Source organism: Theropithecus gelada, chromosome 12 (genome assembly GCF_003255815.1).
Source record: "Theropithecus gelada isolate Dixy chromosome 12, Tgel_1.0, whole genome shotgun sequence".
Lineage (NCBI taxonomy): Eukaryota > Metazoa > Chordata > Mammalia > Primates > Cercopithecidae > Theropithecus > Theropithecus gelada.
Window position 1 is genome coordinate 73,292,238 of NC_037680.1, and position 19,081 is coordinate 73,311,318.

The 19,081-nt window shown below is 36.2% G+C and overlaps 1 protein-coding gene across 3 annotated transcripts in view; it reads right to left on the reverse strand.

The window, feature by feature from the left end:
• Nucleotides 1-19,081, reverse strand: part of PGAP1 (post-GPI attachment to proteins 1) — an 83,954-nt gene that overhangs the window by 11,878 nt on the left and 52,995 nt on the right. For all 3 annotated transcript variants that reach the window (XM_025405377.1, XM_025405379.1, XM_025405378.1), the window contains 3 exons: nt 3,119-3,209; nt 2,168-2,365; nt 1,049-1,184 (listed from right to left, as the gene is read on the reverse strand). In XM_025405377.1, coding sequence (XP_025261162.1) covers nt 1,049-1,184; nt 2,168-2,365; nt 3,119-3,209 — 425 coding nt within the window. The remainder of the gene's footprint in view (nt 1-1,048; nt 1,185-2,167; nt 2,366-3,118; nt 3,210-19,081) is intronic.

A 19,081-nucleotide genomic window follows, 5' to 3' on the forward strand; every position in this document is an offset into this window, starting at 1 on the left:
TAAGTTTGAATGATGCTTTGTTATAGCAACTTAATGTGTCTTGTGAGTCAAAGATTTCATTACATTCAATACAGTAAAAGAACATAACACATTTTACATATTTACACATTTTACATATTTTAAGTCTTTGAAAACCAGAATCCAATTATATACAGTGGTGAAATGTTTATAAGAACTGGAAAAAATCTTTAAATTTAATTTATTAGGGTTACCTAAGTATTTAAGAAACCTTTGCTTAGTGGGTCAGTGGTTTGAAATACCTAATTAAAAAAATACTAAAATTATTATTTATAAATCAAAGTAGCTATAAATAATTTTTAAAGAAGCATATAAATTTCCTTTGGAAAACTGAAAATAATATATGATATGTATGCATTTAGTTTACACTTTTAAAAATTTCATTTTTAAGGAAAAAAAGCATTATCCACTCTGATGTCAACTGTCTGTTCCTAAGAATAACATGGAGAGAATACACCTGTATCACCTCCTGGAACTTTTTTTTTTTTTTTTTTTTTTTTTTTTGCAAAGCCGTCGACTTTATCAGACGTGTTTTTCACTTCTTCAGTAAAAATATTAGCCTAATTATTTTTATTGTCGTCATCTGATCCTTCAGCAACATTTGTAACATTTTATATTATCTTAGCATGATTAATAGCTTGATCCTACTGACATTACTTTTTGTTTCATCTCTTACCCATGTTCAAAAAGAGGTGTGAATACAAACTGCTCTAGTAAAATGTTAAAAAAAAAAACAAAACTTAACACTTGTAAAGACCAAGAAGCAAGCAGAAACAGATTCTATCTTCTCCTTTCTCTTTCCTTTTTAACAACAAAAAAACCCCAACTTAGATCAATAATTTCCCTTTTCCAGTTAATTGTATGTAATTTAAATAACTAAGATGTTTTTAAAAATCTTTACATTCAAACCCATTATGTAACAGAAGGTTACTACAGTGGTTATGAGAATTTTTGTTAATAATGCCTATAGGACATCCTATATGTGCCTAATACAAAGCTCAATCATTTTGGCTTTACTGATTTGACATACCTTAAACACATAGTAAACATAAGAAAGAAGTATGGCTAGTGCTCCACAAGTTGTCCAACTAATTATGATCAAGACAATTGTCAAAAAGGGCAAGTCTGGTGATATCATCTTGATATCTTTAGGAAGTTCAGAGGGTCTGGAATTATAAGAACAAAGTTTAAAATACATATTAACAAATATTTATATAGTCACATATGAGAAGAAAACAATATAGTACCCTCCTGTCTCTCTTGCTTATATGCAAATATATAAGGTAAACAATAAGGTATTTTAAAAATAAAGGCAAGTGGCCCCAAATATTTGATTTTAAGTTCTGTAATGTATTGTGATAACTCCTCTACCATTTTGATATACTATAGCTGATACTTGTACTACAGGTGAAAAAATGTCACCAAAGATAATCATTAATTATACACCCTGTGCCATACATCTCCAGTCTTGACAGGAGGAGAAACTATGTTCTATTTCTTAAAGCCTAGAGACCACTCAGACCCTTGGTGGTGTTACTATCAGAATCTCTATCTGAAGCTTCTCAGAAGGGTGGAGGAAGAAGCATCACACCCACTATAATCTCCTCTGTGACAGGAAATCACATGACATGTCTGGTAAGGACGAGTGGCAATGGGCACTAGATTGATGATTTACCAGGAAAGCCTACCAGTAACTTCAGATTCAAACTGTGTCATTGGGCCCATAATAAAACTCTAGGCAATGTTTCTGGAGCTTTTATACATCTCATCTAATCTGATCCTAATATCTGGATTACAGACTCTTGCCCCCTGGTTTCACTATAGAAGTCAGCATATAAAAGCAATATCATGGGAGAAACAATCCCTCCTGGGAAAGATTCACAACCATGAAATTTAAAACTATCTGTGTAATTTGTCAAACTTTTTTACTAACTCTTGAGCACTAAGGTCAAAATCAAATGTAACATTTAACTTGTAATAAATGATTAGCTTTCACAGACACTAACTTTGAACACTAACCCATACTTTTGCTAGTTATATATTTTTCCTTAGAAAATAGTTTAGTAAAAATAATTAATTTCAGGTTCCTTATCAGAACATACATTTCTTCTTAAAGCAATAAGAAAGCTGTTAATCATTCATTCTTTACCTTTTCAAAGCTAGCCACAATGAAGAAAGAAGTCTCACAGATGCAGAAGAGAGTAGGCCACTCCAGTAGGCAGTACACGTTCCAAACAGAAAGAGAATCAAGGATATCAGGGGGAAACACATACTCTGACTAGTTAAAATGATGGCATCTAATTCTGGTAACAATAATACATCCCACAATTCTTTAAACCATTTATACCTGTGGAGAAAAGAAAATATAAAAGCAAAAAACCCAACAACTGAAATTTAAGGACTTAACATTTGAGGTGTCTGACCATTCAAGAGAGTCTCTAAAGTTCCCTGATACTTAATTTATAATTATACTGAAAAACAAATATTTAATTCTTTGTATGGAACAAGTCATTTATTTTCCAAGTGAGCCTACTGATCTTCGAAGATCTGCATTTCAGTATAGCTTCACTACTCTCTGTTGATCCTAATAAAAAGTAATATGTTCTTTTTTTTTTTTTTTTTTTTTTTTAGAAAGCCAAGTTAGGTGTAATGATGGAAAAAAAGATCTACATATTGATGCTTAACCAAAAATCTGAAAATGTGACTAAATTAAGAATGGAATGTTAACTAGGGTAGAGAGATCTAAAATACACTTTCAAAAGTGATCAGAGAGGCACTGTTTCATCAATACCCTGTAATGATTTGCATTTGAATCTAGGATACTCACAGATCATGGACCATATACACCTATTTACAAACATTAAAGGCAGTCTAAGTTTAGACTGATATATATAAAGTGAGTAATTATTTTTGAAATGATTATACTATTAAGTAAACATTGATATACTTATTAGACCTCTGCCTAAGAGAAAAAAAATCCCATTTAATGAAACAAGTCAACTGCCAAATCTGTATGAAAATTTATATTGCAGTATGGAACCAAATACAATGTTACATGTAAAACACAATTAAAATCATTATCACAGATAATAAAACTTACCCCAACAGAAACTTAATGATAATTACAAAAGGATCAACTTTGTATGGTTTGGCTTCTTTATCCAACATGGTAGCATATTCTAAGCAACAACCTGGTGATTTAAAAAAAGTTACATGCAATTCATAGTAATTAAGTATGAGATATACTATATCCCACGTTCTCTATAAGAGCAACATATTTTGTGTCAGAGAAAGCAAGGGTCTTCATTACTATCACAGAGACTCTTCTTGAAAGATTAAATATAGCTGCAATTCAATAGCTCTTACATTAGAGTACACATTCAATCATTTGTAAAAACAAATTCAGGAAGTCAAAGCTGGGATTTCATCAGCTGTATTTTCACAAAGCTCCACGAGTGATTTAAAAAATTAGCTTTATTGGACAAAATTCTGATATAATTCTTCTATTTAAAGTATATACAATTCAGTGGTTTTTAGTATATTCAGAGTTGTACATCCATCACCAGTCTTAGAACACTTTCATTATCCACAAAAGAAAGTTTTCTTTAAACTATCACTCCCCAAATTCCCATCCCTTGGCAACCACTAATATACTTTCCTTCTCTAAAGATAGGCCTATTCTGAACACTTCATATACATGGAATCATAATATGTGGTCTTTTGTGATGCGCTCCTTTCACTTAGCATTTTTCAAGATTCATCCATGTTGTAACATATACAAGTATTTCATTTAATTTCTTTTTATTCAAATTCCTTTTATTCCATTGTATGATTATATTACATTTTATTTTTCCATTCATCAACTGACAGACATTTGGGTTGTTTCTGCTTTTTGGCTGTTATGAATAATACTCCTATGAACATTTGTATATCAGTTTTTGTACGGATATATGCTTTCATTTTTCTTGGTTATATTCCTGGGAATGCAGATGCAAGTTATGTAATAACTCTATATTTAGCCATTTAAGGAACTGTCAGACTGTTTTTTTCACAGTAGCGACACTATTTTACACTCCTACCAGCAGTGTATGAGGGTTCTAGGTTTTCCACATCCTCATTAAAACTTATTATTTGTCTTTTTTTAATTACCGTCATTCTAGTGGGTATAATCCACAGGTGATTTTTGATAAGCGTCCTTGGTTCAGAACTACATCTTTAATTGGCTGGATACATAATCCAATACTTAAAGCCTCTAGATTAACCAGCATCAAACATCCCCCAGATGTACATTCTATATGTTTGAGAATCAATTATCAAGTCAGTTAAAACCAAGAAAAACGAGACTTTTTTCAGACTTTCAAAACAAGATAGACATTTATACTCAAGTCTGGTTGATGTCATAGAGTCAGAATAATCTCTTTTTTTTTTTTTGAGAAAGAGTCTCACTCCGTTACTAGGCTGGAGTGCAGTGGCATGATCTCGGCTCACCGCAACCTCTGCCTCCCGGGTTCACGCCATTCTCCTGCCTCAGTCCCCCGAGTAGCTGGGACTACAGGTGCGTACCACCATACCCGGCTAATTTTTTGTATTTTTTTTTTTTTTTAGTAGAGAAGGGGTTTCACCGTGTTAGCCAGGATGGTCTTGATCTCCCGACCTCGTGATCCGCCCGCCTCAGCCTCCCAAAGTGCTGGGATTACAGGCGTGAGCCATCGCACCTGGCCAGAATAATCTCTTAATTAAAAGACTGGGTCTGGCGCAGATCAACTGAATATTGCTTACCTCTTCCTGGAATATAGGTTAAATCAGGTTAAAATTAACACTAAAGGCAGACTTGAAGTTGTATAAAAGTAACTGAAGGGCACTAAGTAGCTGTAGAAAGATTTGAGTGGAGGGGATTTATGGACTGCTGCTTTAATATATTCAGGCTACACTCTTTTTTTCCCTGCTGCTGCCTCCCTTAATCACTGTCCAAGCCCAGTGAAACAAAGTTTTAGCCTCCTGGGAAACTGTAATAACTGCTATACTCCAGGGAAGGTTTTGTCCATTGTACTACAGTTTCTACATCTGCTTCTCCAGATCCATTCTCCACCCCTCACTTTTTCCTGAATTCTGGGAGGCTGACTTTTATGGACTGGCTTCTAGTTAAGTTCAGGAGTTAGAGGTATCAGCAGATAGGAGGGTAGGAGAAAATAAGGTTAGTGTATGTATTTCCTTATCTTTTTCCTGCTGAGCCACAGGTTGGCAGTGGCTGTAGTGTTCCTGCAAACCAGGCTACAGCTCCAGGAATGGTGTCCACTCCTACAGCCCTCTAGGTTTGTTCCTTCTCTTGTCCTGGTACCTTGGAGTACTAGATGGCTCTGTTACTAGTTTAGCACCTTCTCATTTCTTGTTGGTTTCTCTTAATCCTGCACATACCTTTGAAATAGTCCATTAAAATCTCAATTATTCCATTCAGTATGCCTAATTGACACAGTTGATACAGCTCAAATATAATAAATGCCTACTGTGTGCTCAGTACTATCTTAGACACCAGGAATAGAATGGAGAACAAGATCAGGCTCTACATTTTAAGAAGTCTTCAGACTACAGGAAGGAAACTTCAAGTGCCAGGGTATAAAATGGAGAAAACAAGTGAGGAATTTTCTTGGAGATGTCTTAAAACTTAAGAAGATCCCAAACTCTTGCAAATTTGGGAAAGATGAATGATACATTTAAGAAATCATCTGTCTTGTTTAGCCACATGTAGGATGAAAAGGCAGCAATGAAGCATTGGCTCTTGGAAGGAAGGAGGGAAGGAGGAAAGAACAACAGACAGACGGAGAGAAGGAAGGAAGGAAAAATGGAAGGAAGGGAGGAAGGGAGGGAAAGAGGAAGAGGAAAAAAAGAGACGGGAGGGGAAGGAAGGGAGAAAGAAAACGAAACAAACTAGGATGACAAGGAAGGAAATTAGGGAGTGAGTATCTCTTATTAGAAGTATACATATTATGAACTATTCCTGCAGCAGCAACAGCAAAAAAAGAACAGGGATGGGGATCAGTGGGAAATAACCTGAATCTAATCACACCTATGGCTCTAATTATCAATTTATAGAAAATAGAAAAACATGTTCAACTGTACCATGGGGATGGAATCAGCAAACTCTAAACTGTAGAAAATACAAAAGTATAAAAAAACATTTTATTTGATAAATTATAAGGGGAGAAAAAGAGATGGAGAATAGACCCTACAGATAAAGAAACAATTCAGTTCTGACAATGAAAGTTGTTGTCAGAATCAAAATGGAGTCACTGTTTTTTTTCTTTTTTTTCTTTTTTTTTAAATCCTGACAAATAGAGTCAGGGAAGGCTGTGAAGGGAGGGTTCTCATGCTTGTATACCTAATAGCAAAACTATCACAGAAGACTCTGCGATAACCTCAACTCTTCAAAGGCCATTGCAACCTTACACACACAAAAAAATACTTCTCTGAGGACATCTGCCCAGCAACTACTTGTCCAACCTCAGGCTGGCACCACCCTTGTTATGGATCCTTGTAGCCAAGGATAATTATTTCAAAACAATTATGTAATCCTCCTCATTTTTTCTTGACACTCATTGTCTTCCTTTACCTTCCTGAATATGCAAACAATTTACTATGACCTGTGGATTCCTGTTGCAATACCCTATTCCCAAATAAACATTATTTTATTTTAGAGAGCCCCCTCTCTGTTATTTAGGTTGACATGAAGCGTGTCCAGAGGTAGGACCTGGAATAGGATTACTTTTGGATACAGTTTGTGATGCTCAGAACTGGTGTGCAGTACTCACTTGAGCCCCTGGAGCTCTCTGCTTCCACGGCACACCTTTTGTCAGGACTCTCTCTCCCTCTAAAATCAAGGTAGAACCTCTTGACTTTATTCTGGATATGGTAAATAAAGGACCTTACATCTCTCCTGGGATGACAAAAGACCTTTTGTCTCTTCTGGTAAGTCTTTCCTGGTGTAAAGACAAATGTCTTTGTGGTTTGAGGACCCTAGTTTCTATGGAATTTACATTCTGTTTGTTACACATGTCTTTTCTAGGGAATTTACTTTAGGTTTTCTGTGTGCCTAATTTAACATTTTACTTGATCTGCATCCTGCAGGCTACTTACCCCAAATTTTGGTCCACAGCCTTAATTACATATAGGGGCCCAATTTTGTCAGAAATATAATTTGAATCTAATTATCTTTCATAAACCAGTGAGTTTGTATTACTACTTTATAATTAAAATTCCAAAATGAAATCTATTAAGGCTTTTGAGTATGTCTGTGTATGTTCAGGTACATTTATACATACGTACATGTATTGGCATAGTTGGCCAAAATCCCCTAAGAAATTCTATTCGGATTGGCTTCAATAAATGAATACTCATATAAATTATATACTAATTAACCCAAGTGTCTTTTAGTTCAGTGACTTAAGTAAATCTTTAATAAATAAGCTGGTTCTCATCTATTAAATACTAATAAGTGACAGTTCAAATTACATGTTAAATTTAAGGTTACTAAGAGTTAAATTTCTAGTTAAAAATATAAATTAATTTACAATAACAATTATAATTAATGTATATAAAATATATTAAAAATAATGTATTATTGATGAGAAAACTTATAAGAAAGGCATAAAAATGTAAATAATTTTGTCTAATTTGGATGTTATTTAAAGGTTGTTTCAAAATATAGATTTAGAAAAAAATAGAAATAAGATAGAAAAGAACCAGTAAGTAAGAGAGAGATGTGAATAAAGTTACGGGTTGAGAATGTGTTTTTGGTAAGGAAGGTTAAAAAGAAAACAGAATAGTTTTGTATAAGAACAACTTGTGTGATACATTTTTGTCCTAAAGTAAAATGACTGGTTATTTAAGAAATAGGAAATATTTGGACAAGACATAAAGGCTAAGCATGTTATCAAAGGTCTAAGTAAGTCATGAAAAAAGTTGATGAAGAGTGACTTTATGAAAGAAAATTCTGCATGTGATCAAATTGGCTATAAAAGAGATTTGTGTCTTTCTAAAGATTAAGCTTTGATATTAAAGATACACTAACGCAAAACTAAAAATTTGGTCCCCTGTATAAAAGCAGCAAGGCTTTCTTGAAATATTCATTTACTCTTAGAAAATTAGAAAAGGTTTTGATTTTTAAATCTGAAATCTGTTTTCATTAACAGCCATGCTTTACACTGTCCAGAGTTTCTATTTCTGCCACATTTCCTCCTGAGATCTGCTCTTCCTCTCTCCCTTTAAGAAGGCCTCAGGTGATAACCTCTCTTTCAACCTTTTTTGTCACCTCCTGTGTAACTTTTTTCTTCAGTTCTAACTCTACTTTTATGGCCTGAAGTCAAAATATTCATCTAGAAAAACAATGTTTTCCTCTTGGATAACCTGATTCTATATTATTGGCTTTTCTTGATATGTCTCAATTGTTCCATGTAATCAGGAAACTATGTCACATGCTTTTACTTTTTCTACAAGCCACTTATTCCTCTGTTCCTAATACTAGCTTTCTTGTTTATATTCCTCTATAATATGGGCTTACACTTACAACCTTAGACACATTTTTCCTGTATCTGATTAAATTCGAGTACCCGTTCATCAGGTTCATTTAAGTTCTGGATTATCTAAATGAGTTTCCCATAAGAAGATGAAGTCACACTGCAACAGACTTTTCTTTATCTTTTGGTAATAAAAAACCTAATACAGATAACACAGGAAATTACACAGTACTGATGTTTTATAGGATAATTTCCTGTGTTAATCTTTATTAGTTTTTTTTTTATCACTTAGGATAACTGAGCTTTAAGAAGGTTAATATTTTTATATCCATACAATTTTCTGTATTGCTTTTTACGTCTTTTATTACTGTAAATGAACTATTATTTCACAATGACCTGTGATCCTCTTTTGATCAAATGTTTTGAACCTTTTGACTTCTTCGGCAAGCTTCCCAAAGATGAAAATTTCTTTTTTTTATTGGTGGAGGAGTGCAATGGTGCAATCACGGTTCACTGTAGCCTCAACCTTCCAAGCTTAAGTGATCCTCCCTTCTCAGACTCCCAAGTGGCTGGGACCACAGGTGTATGCCACCACACCTGGCTAATTATTTTTTATTTTTTATACAGAGAGGGTTTCACCATGTTGCTCAGGATAGTCTTGAATTCCTGTGCTCAAGTGATCCATCCTCCTAGGCCTCCTAAAGTGCTCAGAGAATAGGCATGAGCCACACACACCTGGCCAAAAATTCTAAACTAAGTCTTTTTTACCTTAGCTTTCAGATTTTCTAGTTGGGCCCCTGAAAAGCCTCCAAGAATATATCTCTCATCTTGCAGCGATATTAAATGATTAGGCTTATTTGGTAAATTCTATGGAAAACATTGTCAAATGATAAGTGATACTAGATCTTCTTTCAGTTATATTCATGTTATTGATATGCTACAAAATTATATAAATTCATAGAAATCAAATATGTTATCAGTCATAATTTTGGTTATGTTAAATCTTCTTCAAAGTTATATTTGTATGGATATACTATTGATGTCAACATTTCTAAAAATTATGTAAAATTGATAAAAGTCTGATGGTCCTGATATAATGCTGTCAGTCATGATTCTAGTTGATATCTTAAAATGCTGCATGTTAACAGAAATAACTAAAATTTCCTTATCACTTTGGGGCTTTCATCAGATTTGAACCATGACTATGATAAGTTTCTGTCATCCACAGTTATTGTTTTCAATTCTTCTCCAAAAGCATTTGCAATCAGCTGTATTGCAATCAAGTATTTCATTTCATGAAAAAACTTTAACAAGAACTCTTGAGCTTTATTGCCGGGGCGGAGCAAGATGGCCGAATAGGCCGAATAGGAGCAGCTCCAGTCTCCAACTCCCAGCGCGAGCGACACAGAAGACCGGTGATTTCTGCATTTTCAACTGAGGTACTGGGTTCATCTCACTAGGGAGTGCCGGACAATCGGTGCTGGTCAGCTGCTGCAGCCCGATCAGCGAGAGCTGAAGCAAGGCGAGGCATCGCCTCACCTGGGAAGTGCAAGGGGGAAGGGAATCCCTTTTCCTAGCCAGGGAAACTGAGATACACAACAAGAACTCTTTCTCTCTTTTTTCTTTTCTTTCCTTTAAAGACAGGGTCTCACTCTGTTGCCCAAGCTGGAGTGCAGTGTTGCAACTGTAGTTCATTGCAACCTTGAACACCTGGGCTCAAGTGATCCTCCCACCTCAACCTGCTGAATAGCTAAGACTGCAGGCGTGTGCCACCATACCCAGCTAATGTATTTTTTTTAAACTTTTTTTTTCTTTTTTTTTGTTTTGTAGAAACCTGGTCTCCCTATCTTGCCCAGGCTGGTCTCAAACTCCAGACCTCAAAAGTGATCTTCATATCGGCCGGGCATGGTGGATCACGCCTGTAATCCTAGCACTTTGTGAGGTGGAGGCAGGCAGATTGCCTGAGTTCAGGAGTTCGAGACCAGCACGGTGAAACCCCCGTCTCTACTAAAACACACACAAAAAATTAGCTGGGTGTGGTGGTGGGCACCTGTAGTCCCAGATACTTGGGAGGCTGAGGCAGGAGAATCACTTGAACCTGGGAGGCGGAAGTTGCAGTGAGCCTAGATCAAGCCACTGCACTCCAGCCTGGCGACAGCGAGACTCCGTCACCAAATAAAAAAAAAAAAAAAGGGATCCTCATATCTCAGCCTCCGAAAGCATTGGTATTACAGGTATGAGCCACCACACCTGTCCAATAAGCACTCTTAAACACAGATTTCTGATAACTTTAAGATTAATTAACTAAATAAAAATTTCCAAAACCCTGACGAAAAAACTGATGGGCTCAGGAAACTGCTAATCAAAATCAAGCAGAACAAAAATTAATTACATGAGATTGACCAACTGATAGTGTTTTTATGACTTCTACTTGAAATGTTGGCTCTTCACTTAAATGTTTTATTTTCCAGATTTAAGGAAAATTTATCTCTTAAGCAGGCAATTTGGTAAAGTATACTTTTGTGAACAAAGATGGAATCATATGCTTTTTCTCTACTTGGTTCCTACAAAATTTGGAAACTATCTGAGTATTCTTATGGCCGTATGATTTTTTTTTTCCGTAAGTCCAATAAAAATCTGGCCTCTTTATAACAGGACACGACTGGAAATATTGTATTGAATGTTAGTTATATTACGAAGGCTTTATCAAAAATGTTGTATTTGAGAAGATGCACAGAATATCTGACTTTAAAGGTTCCAAGCCTGATAGTGAGTAAATAAAAACTATCAATTGCTGGCAGGCCTAGGAACCTTAAGACCTTAAAAACTTCAAGAGGTTTTTATTGTTTTGGGGTTTTTGTGTGTGTGTTTTGTTTTGTTTTGAGACGGAGTCTCCCTCTGTTGCCCAGGCTGGAGTGCAGTGGCGCGATCTCAGCTCGCTGAAACTTCTGCCTCCTGGGGTCAAGCGATTCTCATGCCTCAGCATCCTGAGTGGCTGGGATTATAGGCATACAACACCATGCCTGGCTAATTTTTTTGTATTTTTAGTAGAGATGGGGTTTTTGCCATGCTGGCCAAGCTGGTCTCAAACTCCTGAGCTCAGGTGATCAACATGCTTCAGCCTCCCTAAAGTGCTGGGATTACAGCCATAAGCCACTGTGCCCAGCCCTCAAGAAGTTTTTTAATCGAGATTGCTATGTGATCAATACAGAGATAATAAAAATTATGTTTCTAAATAAAAGCTGTAACACACCTGTTATTAGAATGTAGCTCTGTTGATTGTTTTCAAGTTCTTGATAGACTATACTACTTGACAGACTAGACTAGATCCTGCATTCTTCTAGATTCTTCCAATCCAACTTTCTTCCATGGAATTACTGAAAATGAGAACAGCTTTGTTCTGAAAGCCCTATAAGCTGAAACTAGATGCATTTTAAGAAATAAGCCTCATGTTTGATGTATGGGCCACACAAAAAGTTCACCAAGCCACCTGATGTCATAATCAGAGTCATCTAAACTACAAACCAGGATGAGAAGTTGACACTTTCACTCTTCAGATAGCTTTTCCCAAGATGTCAGACCAAGACTTCATATCATGACACCCTTACCCTTCTTAATGACCTTTTTTACTTGAAGAATAATGGTCATTTGATGTATTCAACTGGTTGTGTTTAAGCCTAGGTTCATGGTTCAAAACTATTATGCAAACTGATCATTTTACTTTGTATTTTCCCTTTTTAAACTTTATATCTGTTTTTCTTTGTGTCTTCTCTGATTTATTTGAGCTGTGTTTTGTAATTCTCATTGTGGAGATCTTTTGCCTCCCTGGTTAGCTATATTCCTAGGTATTTTATTCTTTTTGTGGCAGCTGTGAATGGAATTGCCTTTCTGAAGTCCTTGCCAGAGCAATCAGACAAGAGACAGAAATAAAGGGCATGGAAATAGGAAGAGAGGAAGTCAAACTATCTCTGTTTGCAGATGACATGATTCTCTACCTAGAAAACCCCATAGTCTCGGCTCAAAAGCTCTTTCAGTTGATAAACGACTCCAGCAAAGTTTCAGGATATAAAATCAATGTACAAAAATCACTAGCATTCCTCTGTTAACTTGTTTAAATTTTGTAGAACTACAACTCCTAACAGCTTAATGCTGGCCCAGCACTTTGGAACAAAGTAAACTGAACTTAATAATGGACTCCAGGTAGACTTAGCCTCAGAGCCACTCCCTTCAAACCTCCCTCAGTGCTCAAATGTGGCTAAAAGGTTTATGACACTGACTCCTAGTCACCAATCATTACAATGTGGGATTAGACCAGCAACCTGGGACAGGTCTATTCCAGCACCAAGGGATATCAAAATCTAACTATGGGGTAATTGATCAGTGATGCTTTTGGAGAAAGATCTTAATCAAAAGGGGAAAATGTAAAACTGGCCAGAATCAACATGGAGTCATTTGTGTTAGAAAAAAAAAAAGAAAAAAACAAAATCAAAACAAACCCTGACAAACAGAGCTGAGGAAGGCTAAGAAGAGAGAGTTCTCATACTTGTATGCTTGATAATAAAACTAACACAAAAGACTGCAACCTGGAACAAAGGCCATCTCAACCTTATACAAAAAAAGTTTCTCTGAGGACATCTGCCCAGCAACTGCCTGCTCAACCTCAAACTGGCATCGCCCTTGTTATTCATCCCGGCAGCCAAGAATAATCATTTCAAAACAATTTTAATCCTTTTTATTTTTCCTTCAACATCCTGTCTTCCTTTACCTCCCTGAATACGCACAAGTTTACTGTAGCACACCAATGCCCTATTACAAATAAACATCATTTTCCTTTAGAGAGCCTCTCTCTGTTTGTTATTTAAGTTGACAAAACTTAATGAAACTAATGACCAACTGGACTGTGTGGATATTCTTTGAAAATGCTTTAAAAATTTTTAAATAAATATTTGACTCCTGGCCAGGCATGGTGGCTCACGCCTATAATCCCAGCACTTTGGGAGGCCGAGGTGGGCAGATCATGAGGTCAGGAGATCGAGACCATCCCAGCTAACAAGGTGAAACCCCATCTCTACTGAAAATACAAAAAATTAGCCAGGTGTGGTGGTGGGCACCTATAGTCCCATCTTCTTGGGAGGCTGAGGCAGGAGAATAGCGTGAACCCTGGAGACGGAGCTTGCAGTGAGCCGAGATACTGCCACTGCATTCCAGCCTGGGTGACAGAGCGAGATTCCATCTCAAAAAAAAAAAAAAAAAAAAAAAATTGACTCCTAAACAATGAATGGGTTAATGAGGAAATTTTTTAAAAATTAAAATATTCCTTGAGACAAATAAAAATGGAAACATAATATACCAAAAGCTATGGAATACAGCAAAGAAAGTTCTAAGAGGAGAGTTCATAGCAATATATGCCTAAATCAAAAAAGTAGAAAGACTTCAAATAAAAAACCCAATGATGCATCTCAAGAAACTAGAAAAGCAAGAACAAATGAAAACCAAAATTAGTAGAAGGAATAAAATAATAAAGATCAGAGCAGAAATAAAAGATATTGAGACTGAAAAAAATACATCAGCTATGAACAAGCTTCAGGGAAAAACAAAAAGATCAACAAAATGAAAAGTTGCTTTTTTGAAAAGTTAACCAAAATCTACAAACTTTTAGCTAGACCAAGAAAAAAGAGAGAAGACTCAAATAAAATCAGAGACAAGGAAAGAGTTATTACAACTGATACCACAGAAATAGAAGGGATCATTAGAGAATATTATAAACAAATTTAACCCCACAACTTGAAAATCTAGAAGAGATGGATAAATTCTTGGATACAACCAACCTACTAAGGTTGAATCAAGAAAAAAAAATAGAAAACCTGAACATACCAATTACAAATAATGAGGCTGGGCATGGTGGCTCACACCTGTAATCCCAGCACTTTGGGAGGCTGAGGCAGGCAGATCACCTGATGTCAGGCATTCAAGACCAGGCTGGTCAACATGGTGAAACCCTGTCTCTACTAAAAATACAAAAATTAGCCAGGTGTGGTGGCACACACCTGTAATCCCAGCTACCTGGGAGACTGAAGCACAAGAGTCACTTGAACCTGGGAGAAGGAGGTTGCAGTGAGCCGAGATTGCACCACTACACTCCAGTCTGGGCAATAGAGTGAGACTCTGTCAAAACAAAACAAAACAAAACAAAAAACCAAGTAATGAGATTGAAGCAGTAATAAAAAATCTCCCATCAAAAACAAGCATGGGACCTGAGGGCTACACTGCTGAAATCTATCAAACATTTAAAGAACTAATATCAATACTAGTCAATATTCCAAAAAGACACTGAAGAGAAAAAAGCAACTCCAAACTCATTCTATGAGGCCAGCAGCATAACCCTGACACCAAAACCAGAAAATAATACAATAAAAAAAGAAAAGTACAGGCCAATATCTCTGATGAACATAAAGGCAAAAATTCTCAACAAAATACTAGCAAACTGACTTCAACAACATATTAAAAATATCATTCACCACAATAAAGTGGGATTTATCCCAGGAATGCAAGGATAGTTCAATGTATACAAATCAATCAATATGATAAATAACACAAATGGAATCAAGAATAAGTATAAAAATCATTTCAATAGATGTCAAGAAAGCATTTGATAAAATTCAAAATCGCTTTACGATAAAAACTATTAAAAGACTGGATATAAAAGGAACATACCTCAAAACAATAAAGGCCAAATATGACAAACCCACAGGTGACATTATACAAAATGGGAAAAAAAATTGAAAGCTTTTCCTCTAAGACCTAAATAAGACAAGAATGTCTGCTTTCACTACTTATTCAATAGAGTACTAGAAGTTCTAGCCAGAACAACTAGACATGAGAAAGAAAAAAAGTGCATCCAAATTGGAAAAGAAATAGTCAAGTTATCCTTGTTCACAGATGACATGATCCTAGATTTTTAAAAAACCTGAAAACTCCACCAAAAATACTGTTAGAATTGGTTTTTTTGAACTCAGTAAAAGTTTCAAGATACAAAGTCAACATATAAAAATCAGTAACTTTCTATATACTAATAGAAATCTGAAAAAGAAATCAAGAGGGCTGGGCACAGTGACTCACGCCTGTAATCCCAGCACTCTGGGAGGCCGCAGCAGATGGATCATTTGAGGTCAGGAGTTCAAGACCAGCCTGGCCAACATGGTGAAACCCCATCTCTACTAGAAATATAAAAAAATTAGCTGGGCATGGTGGCACATGGCTGTAATGCCAGCTACTCAGGAGGCTGAGACAGAAGAATCACTTCAACCTGGGAGGCAGAGTTCACAGTGAGCCAAGATCGTGCCATTGCACTCCTGTCTGGGCAACAGAGCGAGACTCTGTCTCCAAAAAACAAAAACAAAAACAAACAAACAAACAAATCAAGGGCGTGATCCCATTTACAATTAAATTATATCTAGGAATAAAAGTAACTAAAGTAAAAGATCTCTACGGTGAAAAATTACAAAACACCAATGAGAGAAACTGAAGAAGACACACAAAAAAATAGAAAGTAATTCCATCTATGTTCATGGATTGAATGATTCAGCATTGTTAAACTGTCTATACTACCTCAAGCAATGTCTAGATTCAATGAAATCCCTATCAAAATACCAATGAGAGTCTTCACTGGTATAGAAAACACAGTCATAAAATTATATGGTATCAAATAGCCAAAAAAATCCTGAGCAAAAACAAAGAAGCTGGAGGCAATCACATTACCTGACTTCAAAATACACTACAAAGATATGGCAACCAAAACAGTTTAGTACTGGCATAAAACAGTTACATAAGCCAATGGAACATAATAGAGAACCCAGAAATGAATCCACTCATTTACAGCCAACTAATTTTCACTAAAGGTAACCAAAACATACACTGCAGAAAGGACATGGTGCTGGGAAAACTGGATATTTATATGCAGAAGAAAGAAAGTAGATCCCTATCTTTCATCATGTGCAAAAAATTAAATCAAAATAAAGACTTAACTTTAAAACCCGAAACGATGAAACTACCACAAGAATATATTGGAGAAATGCTTTGGGCCATTGGTCTGGGCAAAAATTTTTTGGGTAAGACCTCAAAAGCACATGCAACAAAAGCAAAATGGGATTATATCAAGCTAAAACGCTACTGCACAGCAAAGGCAACAAACACCAAAGTGAAGAGATAAGCCAAAGACTGGGAAAAAATTTTGCAAACTATCCATCTGATAAAGGATTAATAACCAGAATATATAAGGAACTCAGACAACTTAACAGCAAAACAAATACTCTAATTTTAAAAGTGGCCAAAAGATCTGAACAGACATTTCTCAACAGAAGAAATATTAATGGATGGTCAGACGCGGTGGCTCATGACTGTAATCCCAGCACTTTGGGAGGCCAAGGCAGGAGGACTGCCTGAGGTCGGGAGTTCAACACCAGCCTGACCAACATGGAGAAACCCCATCTCTACTAAAAATACAAAATTAGCCAGGCATGGTGGCCCATACCTGTAATCCCAGCTACTCGGGAGGCTGAGGCAGGAGAATCGCTTGAACCCGGGAGGTGAAGGTTGTGGTGAGCTGAGATTGAGCCATTTCCCTCCAGCCTGGGCAACAAGAGCAAAACTCCGTCTCAAAAAAAAAAAAAAAAAAAAAAAGACATACCAATGGCCAACAAATATATTTTTTAAAATGTTCAACATCACTAATCACCAGTGAAATGTACATCAAAACCACAATGAGATATTACCTCACCCTAGTTAAAATGGCTTGTTATCAAAAAGACAAAAAATAACAAGTGCTAATGATGATACGGAAAAAGGGGAATGCTAGCACACAATTGGTACAAATGTAAATTAGCATAGCCATTATGAAAAACAGACTGGAGATCCTTCAAAAAACTACAAACAGATCTGCTATATGACCCAGCAATCTTACTGCTGTATATATTGTCCAAAAGAAAGGAAATCAGTATATCAAAGAGATGTCTGCATCCCCATGTTTACTGTAGCACTATTCACAACGGCCAAAATATGGAATCAACCTAAAGTCCATCAACAAATGAATGGAAAAGAAAGTGGTAATATATACACAATGGAATATTATGTAGACATAAAAGGAATGAAATTCTATCATCTGTAGCAACATGAATGTAACTGAAGGACATTATGCCAAGTGATAAATCAGGCATAGAAAGACGAATATTATACACTGTCATTCGTATCTGGGAATTTAAAAAGTTGATCTCATGGAGCTAGAGAATAGATGGTTACCAGAGGGTGGAAAAGGTAAAGAGGAGTGGAGGGATGAAGAAAGAATGGTTAATGGGTATAAAAATACAGTTAGAAGAAATAAGGTCTACCGTTTGATAGCACTGCAACCTCTGCCTCCCGGGTTCAAGCGATTCTCCTGCCTCAGCCTCCCGAGTAGCTAGGATTATAGGTGCCCACCACCAAGCCTGGATAATTTTTTGTATTTTTAGTAAAGATGGGGTTTCACCATACTGGCCAGGGTGGGCTTGAACTCCTGACCTCAGGTGATCCGCCCGCCTCGGCCTCCCAAAGTGCTGGGATTACCGGCATGAGCCAGCACCTGACCAAGATGACTGTAGTTAATAATTTATTTTATATTTTAAAATAGCTAGAAGATTTGGAATGTTCCCAACACAAAGAAATGGTAAATGCTTGAGTTGATGGATATCCTAATTACCCTGATTTGATCTTAACACATTATATGAGTGTGTCAAAATATCACCTGTACCCCATAAATAGGTACAATTATGTATCAATCAAATAAATTAAAAATAAAATACTTCTTAAAAAGTCATTTGAGGCCGGGTGCGGTGGCTCACGCCTGTAATCCCAGCACTTTGGGAAGCTGAGGCGGGCAGATCACAAGGTCAGGAGTTCGAGACCAGCCTGGCCAACATGGTGAAACCCCATCTCTACTAAAAATACAAAAATTAGCTGGACATGGTGGCCGGTGCCTGTAATCCCAGTTACTTGGGAGGTTGAGCCAGGAGAATCACTTGAACCTGGGAGGTGGAGGTTGCAGTGAACCGAGATCACACCATTGTACTCCAGCCTGGGCAACAAGAGTAAAACTACGTCTCAAAACAAACAAACAAAAAAAAAAACAAAAAAAGGCATTTGATAATATTAGGGCATTCTTGTTAATTTTTTGCTGTGTATTATGGTTAAATGTTTTGCCCCTTTTTAAGTCATAAATACTAGCAAATTATTATATGAAGATAATTATACTGCTTGATTCCTATATGTATTTTAAAAAACGACTTAGTTAATCTGGTTAGACTCAAAGTTATTTTTTCCATTAAAAATGATACTGATACAAAAATGACAAGTTAAGAGGATGTTAATAATTTGCAGGTCTTAAGACCACACATTGAAGGTCTCTGGACTAGCTTCCTCAAACTATTTGGGATTGGTAGTTGATAGTGGAAAAGTAATAAAGACGCAGAGAAGGCTCATCATAAAATCACATGCTATTTTGGAGTTTTCAAGAACAGAATAGT